Below are 9,098 nucleotides of genomic sequence, written 5' to 3'. Positions count from 1 at the left end.
CCACCAGGGGGCCATCAGCGGGGAGCCAGGGGGCCACCCGGGGGCCACCAGGCCCCCCCCCCCAATCCCCCAACTCCCCACGCTGCTATTGTATAAAACACACCCTCGCAGCCGCGCCGGGTCGCACCAGCTCCGCGCCCGGCCCCGCCCCTCGCCCACGCGCTCCCAGGCCCCCGCGCAGGCTGTTCCGCGCTCTGCCTGTCCCGGGAGCGCCAATCAAGCCCCGCCCCCTCAGGCGCGCGTCTGGCGTCAGGAGCGGCGACGGCGTAGGCGGCGCGGCGGGCAGCCCGGCTTGTGCGCGCCGCGGGCACCGGAGGACCCCAGCGCCTGCCGTAGCGAAGGACCTGCTGGGCACGGCGGCGGCGGCGGGCGTAGCGACCGAGTGCGCTGCTGGTCCAGGCGCGCGCTTCGCTGACCACCCTCTCCCGCGGGCCGATTGCTGCGGAGCCGGCGCCATGTCCGTGAGCGAGATCTTCGTGGAGCTGCAGGGCTTTCTGGCTGCCGAGCAGGACATCCGAGAGGCGAGCCTCCGCTCCCCCCGCCCCCTGGCCTTGTCCTTTCCTAGCGGGCCGCCCCCCCCCCCCCGGCCCTGTGGGGTTCAGGCGCTCGCCATGGGGACGCCTGCGTGGGTGGGCTGCTTCCTGCTGGAGTCAGTTTCGGGGCTTCCTCTCTCTGTTCCCGACTCTGCGCCCCACCCCCTCATTCATGTGTTTGGGGCTCGCTCCTGGGCATTGCCCACCGCCTTTGCTCGTCGGTTTTCTCAAGCTTTTGTTGATGTCAGAGACTAGGTTGGCGCTTGGGACTCAACCCACGCGCTTTTCGTGTATTATTGGCGTCTTAGAAGCACGTGCGGCCTCTCGTGGGGTCTCATTCCAAAGTGGATACAAAAACTCAGCCTTGACTGTGGTCCCGCAGGTCTCCGTGTCGCTTTCCAATGTCATTTTACGTTATTTTCTGTTTATAAAAGTTCAGTTTGCTTCCCTTTCGTGTCTCCAGTTGCCCAAATAGTTTCCTGACTCAGGGGTTTTGACTGTACTCTTTGGCTTTTCCTACAATGCTGTTTCTGGTAATCACATATTCATTTCCTTGACCTAACAATCTAAATGTTTTCTAGTAGGACATTAATATTTAAGAGAACTGTGTGCTGTTAAGATTGTACCCAAAATTGCAAGAAGGAAAGTACTGTTTGTTGGGTTGCAACTATTTAAACAATGCTTAGCACGTAAATGTGCTTTGTTAAAGGAGTGAATGAAAAAAGGCCTAACCCTTGTATTGCATTTCATTCCTTTGTTTACACATTGCATTCAGATACTTCATCTTTAGTTTTTATACCATTGAATTTTGGGGTGAATGAGTGACTTTTATCCTTTGAGGGGTACTGGAAGGAGAAGTCTTAAGACCTTTTATTTAGTGCCTTTTATTTAGTGTGAAGGTCTCTCACAGAGGAAGTAAGTAGGAAAATCAATTCAGATGTAGATATGTTGTGTACCAATTCAATCCCTGTAAAGATTGCGAGGGTTTTGAACCTCGGTGTCATAGATTAATTGTGCAATCAAGTGTATTTGATTCAAAGCTATAATAATAACTAGGTTGAATTTATATGACACTGTGATTTTTATTTCTTTGTAGGAAATCCGAAAAGTTGTTCAGAGCTTAGAACAAACAGCTCGGGAGATTTTAACTCTACTGCAAGGGGTCCATCAGGGTGCTGGATTTCAGGACAGTAAGTTCTTTGTTTTGATTTTGAAGTTTTTATCCAACTTAATGACTTCTCATTTCTAGAGTTAACTTCCATTCAAAAGACACGTTAGGGCTTCCCTGGTAGCTTAAGGGGTTAAGCAAGCACCGCACTGTGTAGCAATCCGCAGCCTCTGCAGCATGAGTTTGATCGCTGGCTGGCCAGGGAGCAACCCACATGGCGCAGCAGACCTCTCTTCTCATTCGCTGCTCCCCTCAGCAGTGTATTTCAGTCAGTCTGCCTGTTCTGTTCCCCACTCTGTCTCTGGGGAATCCCCTCACCCCCCACATCTCTGGCCTGTACCCCAGTTCCTGTATGTATAAATAAATAAATCTATAAAAAATTTTTTAAAAAGACACATTAAATGTGTCATCTTATTAATAAAAAATGTCTCATGCTTTATGGTGAGTAAAAATTGGATACATAGGTCAGTTGATCATTTTATTGTTTTACAGTTTTGTGTAACTTTTTTTTTAAAGATATATTTATTTGTACAAGCTCTGGGTACAGTCATTAGCGCGGGAAGGTGAGAGAATTCACCAGAGCGGGTCGCAGAACAGGCAGACTGACGAAACACTGCTGAGGGGAGCAGCGGGAACGACAGGAGAGGTCTGTCGTGCCATGTGGGACCCTCCCCGGTGGCCAGGGATTGAACCAGGTCTGCAGAGGCTGCGGGCAGCTTCCCAGCCCAGCACCCAACCGTTGCGCCTCCAGGGGAGGCCCAGTATTATGTTACTTTTGGTTGATTTTTCTACTGGGAGATAGTATCATTTAAGTACAGTAGTTTTCTATGGAATTTTACTGATGGTAATGCAGTAGTTAATGGTAATGTAGTTTCATAGCTCTTCTGTGTATCTAGCAACTTCTTTTTTTAAAGATTTATTTATGCATAGGGCCTCCCCTGGTGGCTCAGGTGGTTGAGCGCTGCGCCAACAGGGGAGGCCCCATTAGGTTTTCTTTTTTTTAAAGATTTTTTTTTTTTTTTTTTTTATACAACCACTGGGTACAGTCAGAAGCACGGGACTGTGAGAGCCAGAGCAGGGAGCAGAGCAGGCTGACTGAAGTACACTGCTGAGGGGAGCAGCGGGCAGCAGGAGAGGTCTGCGCGCCATGTGGGACCCTCCCCCGGTGGCCGGGGAGCAGCCGGGGATCTTACCAGCGCTGCAGAGGCTGCGGGCAGCTTCGCAACCCAGTGCTCAAGCGCTGCGCCACCAGGGAGGCCCCCTATTAGGTTTTTTTTTTTAAAGATTTATTTATTTATACAAGAACTGGGGTACAGGCCAGAAGCGCGGGAGGGTGAGAGAATTCACCAGAGACAGAGCGGGGAGTAGAACAGGAAGAAGGACCGAAAACATCGCTGAGGGGAGCAGTAGGTGAGACAAGAGAGGTCTGCTGTGCCATGTGGGTATTTCCCTGGCTGTTTGGGAATCGAACCCAAACTGCAGAGGCTGCGGGCAGCTTCACAGCGCTGCGCTCAACCCACTGCGCCACAGGGGAGGCTCTCCATTAGGTTATTTTTTAACCCAACCTTTTATTAAATGAATCTGCCTCAGTCTGCGTTTATAGATACAAATGGTTAGGTTAAACTATTCTACATATGTTTATAGTCTCTATTGAAAGGGGATCAAATAAGGTAAGTTCAGACATTGACCCTTTATTCAAGATGTGACATAGAGGCAGTACAACTAAAAAGAGTTGAAAGTTGTTTTTGAATAAAGACTATAATTAAAAGGTGTCAAAAGCAAGTTATTTTTTCAATATGGAGTTTTGTTAGCTTAATTGAGAATAGTTGATAAAACTTCTTTCTCACCAAATATGAGAGCTTAGAAGCAGTCCAGATTTACTCATTCTTTGAAGATGGAATCAAAATGATACTTGGTGCCTAGTCCTTTATGATTAGGTTATTTATGACATGAAGTATTTTCTAACATTTTCCCTTTAAGCAAGCTAGTTTATTTTTCAGTGTTGGTTAATAGGGAAATTAGAGACCATATCTTGAAAGCCCTGTTGAAAAGTTATGTTCTCATATTTGCTCAAGAGTTTTGTTTTGTTTTTAAGTTGATGTATTTCGGGTATACTGCATAGGTTATTAAGTAAGAACTGTATTTGAAATTGGTCTTTCATGATTACATTTGATTATCTTTTTATGATCAGTTCCAAAGAGATGTTTGAAAGCTCGAGAACATTTTGGTACAGTAAAAACACATCTAACATCTTTGAAGACCAAGTTCCCTGCTGAACAGTATTACAGGTTTGTAAGAAAAGCAACACTATTTTATAATGTTAACAAGGCAGAAGAAAAATGGTATGTATTGAATAATTACTTAAATAAAGCTAGGTATAAATCTATGTAGAAGAAACAACAAAAAGGAAAAGAATCAAAACTTTTAATGTAGTTAGGTATTTCACTGGTGACAGAATTGGTAATTTTTTTCTTGTTACCATCAAAATTTTCTTATGGAACTAGTGTAGTTTTTGCATTGGAAAAGTAATCAAGGAAATATCTGCTGTGTGAAGGTCAAAATGTAGAAAATCTTTTGAGTATGTTCCAGTTCCTTATAAGAATGTATCTGTGCTACTAAGGTTATGGAATTAGTGGCATTGTATATAATGAGTTGAGTTTTATATCAAAGCTTGAATTTCGGGCCTCCCTGGTGGCGCAGCAGTTGAGTGCTGGGTTGCGAAGCTGCCCGCAGCCTGTGCGGAGCCGGTTCGATCCCCGGCTGCTCCCCGGCCACTGAAGGAGGGTCCCACATGGCGCGCAGGCCTCTCCTGCCGCCCGCTGCTCCCCTCAGCAGTGTACTTCGGCCCTTCTGCCTTCTCTGCTCCCCACTCTGGCTCTGGTGAATTCTCTCACCCTCCCGCGCTTCTGACTGTACCCAGTGCATGTACAAACAAATGAATAAATAAATAATAAATAAATACATGCCTCTTTAAAAAAAAAAAAGCTTGAATTTCACTGCCCAATAACATATCTTGGTAAAATTTTATGCCCTATCGCATTGAATCACCATTCTTTTATGTATGGTAGGGAAGAAAAATTATTGCCAATCTTAATTGTGAAATACAAATTATAAGGTGGTTTTTGGTTTCATAGATATTAAACTGGGAAAAACTATACCTGAGTGTTGATGAAATCTTGTAAATAAGAATGTAGAATTTTGACTTATTTTCTGTTTTTTAAGAAGTGTTCTTTTAAGATACAGATGGGGCAGTAAATGGCTAGCATGTGTACATGGGTCATTGGGTAGTATAACTTCACAAGAAAAACTTAAAGGTTGAAAAAAGAGAAACATACAACACGTTTAAGAACATGTGACGAAGACTGAAAGTGACCTGCAAAGCCTAAAATGCTTATACTATCTTGCTCTTTTTGGGAAAGATTTGCTGCTCTCTTGTACAGTAGCAATTGAAGCGTAGAGAACTATGACAATAGATGTGGCAGGGTCTTCAGAAATATGTGGTTTGGTGGTCATGTCTTGGCTGCATTCTGGCTGATTTGACCCTCAGATTTTATTTTGTCTGCATTGTGTTCAGACATTCTTTTTAATTTGTTGACACATTGGAAAACTCTGTATAGCATAAACAGAGTTCGTAAAACCTCTAGCTCAGTTTAATTGCAGTGTCCTGAGGTTTTAAGTCCATCTGTTTAGCTATTTTGGCGGTTGTTGTTTACGTGTGTGAACAAGGGTTCTCTGTATCCTACACTCAATTCTAAATATAGAAGTGTTGATCTTGAGGCTGATGTACAGTGACAGTTCTCATCAGTCTTCAGTTGTAAGTTAATTTTCTCAGAAATTATTGTTCCTCAGAATTGTTCTTCATTTTTTTTTTTTTTTAAAGATTTATTTATTTATACAAGCACTGGGTACAGTCAGAAGCGTGGGAGGGTGAGAGAATTCACCAGAGCCAGAGCAGGGAGCAGAGCAGGCAGAAGGACCGAAGTACACTGCTGAGGGGAGCAGCGGGTGGCAGGAGAGGTCTGCGCGCCATGCGGGACCCTCCTCCAGTGGCTGGGGAGCAGCCGGGGATCGAACCAGTGCTGCAGAGGCTACGGGCAGCTTCGCAGCAACCCAGCACTCAACCGCTGCGCCACTGGGGAGGCCCTCTTTGTTGTTTTTATCAGTTAAATTCTAAAGCACAATTGCTCTTGTCATTCTTAATAATCTTTGTAAATTTTTGAGTCATCAGAATTGGTCATACTTTACAAAGTAAATGTTATATATTTGAATTTGCAAAATATATACTACAACTAACATATTTAAATAAATTATTATTCTTACTTGGCTTGTTTATTGAGGTTTCATGTAAGATTTCATTTGAAAAATGACTCTTTTTCTAAAATGTTTGAACATGACTGTAGTCAACTTTTCTTTCCTAGAGCCTCTAATCCCTCAACCTAGCCTTCTTTCCATGCAGATTCCATGAGCACTGGAGGTTTGTGTTGCAGCGCTTGGTCTTCTTGGCAGCATTTGTTGTGTACTTGGAATCAGAAACACTAGTGACACGAGAAGCAGTTACAGAAATTCTTGGCAGTGAGTGTCTTTATTAATGTTGATCAGCAGAATCAGGCATAGGAGCTTAATTTTTGGTGGGAGGACTAGTGCTTGTTCTCTCTGCTTATTAAAATAAAGGGGAACTAAATGGAAAATCAGCTACTTGAAAGTGCAAAAATTACAATGTGCTGTCACTTGCTCTTTGTGCTTCAGGTTTTATTTTTAAATTCAATTATTAAATAAAAAAGAACTTTAATGCGTAAATTGAGTTACTAGTGGTTTAAAATACATTTTAGGAGTATAGCTTCACTTTGGGTATTTCTTTAGTTTTTATTTTTATTTTTTTTTAAGATTTACTTATTTATGCATACAAGAGCTGGGGTACAGCCAGAGGTGTGGGGGGAGGGAGGATTCACCAGAGACAAAGTAGGGAACAGGACAGACTGACTGAAATACACTGCTGAGGGGAGCAGCGGGCGAGAGAGGAGAGGTCTGCTTCGCCATGTGGGTTGCTCTCTGGCCGCCCAGGGATTGAACTTGTGCACGGGGGCCGCGGATCGCTTCCTAGTGCGGTGCTTAACCCCTCGTGCCACCAGGCAGGACCCTGTTTAGTTTTTAAAATTTAATTTACTTATAACCCATTGTTGCTTCAATGAACATAATTAAGATAAACTAGACATTGAAATAATTTTAAGCCTGTAGAAAAGTTGACAGAGTGCACACTGAAAAAGTTTATGTCCTGCTTTTATTCAGCACTCATTAATATTGTACAACACCTGCTTAATTTTATTATGTGTTCAGTGCATGTGAACCGTTTGAAGGTCAGTTTCAGATAGCATGGCTTTTCCCTTAAATGCTTCAGTATGCATGTTCTTTTTTTTTTTTTTTTAAAGATTTATTTGTTTGTACAAGAACTGCTGGGGTATAGGCCAGAGATGTGGGGATGAGAGGATTCACCAGAGACATAGTGGGGAGCAGAACAGGCAGATCCACTGAAACACACTGCTGGGGGGAGCAGCGGGCGAGACAGGAGAGGTCTGCAGCTCCATGTGGGTTAGTTCCCTGCCCAGGGATCGAACTTGGGCTGCAGTGGCTGCCAATACCTTGATAGAGCTGTCTTTAACCCCTGCGCCACCAGTGAGGCCCCAGTATGCATGTTTGAAAAACAAAGATAATCTCTGACAAAACTAGGTACCTCTGATAATGTTTTTTGAGAAAAGAATGGAAGGAAAATTTGAACTTTGTTAGGAGCCCAAAAATTCCACAGATGTGACAGCACATTAACATGGTTTATCTTTTTTCAACAGTGAGAGAAATTTTACTTGTGTATATAAAAATTTTACCTTTTTAGGCTTTCATTGCACTCATATCATGAGCTCATTTTCACATTGATATATATATTTTAGTTGAGCCAGATCGGGAGAAAGGATTTCATCTGGATGTTGAAGATTATCTCTCAGGAGTTCTAATTCTTGCTAGTGAATTGGTAAGAAGCTCAATAATTTGCTATTTGCTTTTTTTCTGATCACTATGAGTTTTTCAAATGCATGCTCTCTTCTTTTTCCTGTGCAGTCAAGGCTGTCTGTCAACAGTGTGACTGCTGGAGACTACTCCCGACCCCTTCATATCTCCACCTTCATCAATGAGCTGGATTCTGGTTTCCGCCTTCTCAACTTGAAAAACGACTCTCTGAGAAAGCGCTATGATGGCTTGAAGTACGACGTGAAGAAAGTAGAGGAGGTGGTCTATGATCTGTCCATCCGTGGCTTCAATAAGGAGACAGCAGCAGCTTGTGTAGAGAAATAGGCTCTCCCTGTACCTGACCCTGCTGACCCCTGTGGTTGCCAGTGAGGGTGAGCACTGTGCCTCTCACAGTAGTTAGGATGCCCGTTGCTAAACACCGCGCTCGCTTTACTTTCTTAACCAGTTGTGTGGTGTGAGTATCAGAATTGAAACACTTTTGGGAAGGGTACAAGAATAGCCTTTACAAGGACAGATTTTTCTTTATTCAGTGAATTTGCTCTGTACTTTAGTGTATTTCAGTTCTGTCAGAAGTGTAAATGTCAATCTCTTGGTAAAATCTTTTTCATGCTTACCCTAATGCTGTTGATGTACTGATTGACAGTTTATTGTCTTGTTTGTGATTCTTCCAGAGCTATCCTTGATGTTTTCTATATCCAAATTAGCCATCCATACCCAGGTGTGACCTGGTTACAGTATAAAATTACATAATTAAAAGGGATGGTTGCCAAGCAAAGGACTACTTATTTTATATTTTCCTTCCTAATTTTAAGTCTTGTGAGTAAATCAGATGTTGAAATATTTTGCAAAGAAGTTACAACCCCAGGAGTCTCTCACTGCCACCAAAATGTAAAAATTAAACTGCAAAGTCAAATTCAACATTATTTTGGGAAGATTTTGTAGTAGGGGATTTAGTAATAATCTTGTTTGGCTCTATTTACAAGGTGGAAAGGGGCTTAATGTTTTTAAAACACCTCTGTTTTCTGACGTTGCCTTAACTTTCTGCAACTGCAGCAATTAAAAATTGTCTTCACACACATCTTGAACCAAAACAATGTGATATTTCTAAGCTATGAAAGCTTTTTCCTAGCAGCTGCCTAGGTCTGGGAATATAAAGCAACCCAGTTGAGTTAATTAGCAATATCCTGACTAGTGGGTTCTGTGTGAAAAATGCTGTGTTTTGTCAGGAGAAAAGATACAGTCTTAGATTAAGAAAAATCAGCTGATCGGGTGATTTTTTTTTTTTTTTTTTTTAAGAATATGCAATTTCAGGTTGTTGATGGCTATCCCAACAATTGAGATTTAGAGTTACAATTTTGGTAAAGTCATGTTAATCTGTTGAC

At 42.9% G+C, this 9,098-nt stretch overlaps 1 protein-coding gene across 2 annotated transcripts; it reads left to right on the top strand.

The window, feature by feature from the left end:
• Positions 1-345: 345 nt before the first annotated feature.
• TSN (translin) lies at positions 346-8,490 on the top strand. 2 transcript variants are annotated; one of them, XM_037523195.2, is made up of 6 exons: positions 347-521; positions 1,630-1,723; positions 3,893-3,989; positions 6,158-6,273; positions 7,641-7,720; positions 7,807-8,490. In XM_037523195.2, exons 1-6 carry the CDS (start codon positions 456-458, stop codon positions 8,038-8,040), a joined length of 687 nt encoding a protein of 228 aa, XP_037379092.1. In that variant the 5' UTR covers positions 347-455; the 3' UTR covers positions 8,041-8,490. The 2 variants fall into 2 exon arrangements, with proteins under 2 accessions (XP_037379093.1, XP_037379092.1); XM_037523196.2 differs by lacking the exon at positions 7,641-7,720 and having other exon boundaries at positions 346-521; positions 7,807-7,880.
• The last annotated feature ends 608 nt before the right edge of the window (positions 8,491-9,098 follow it).

Source organism: Talpa occidentalis, unplaced genomic scaffold (assembly GCF_014898055.3).
Source record: "Talpa occidentalis isolate TD23 unplaced genomic scaffold, MPIMG_talOcc4v2.1 talOcc4.3, whole genome shotgun sequence".
Taxonomy (NCBI): domain Eukaryota; kingdom Metazoa; phylum Chordata; class Mammalia; order Eulipotyphla; family Talpidae; genus Talpa; species Talpa occidentalis.
This window is presented reverse-complemented; position numbering and strand designations above follow the sequence as displayed.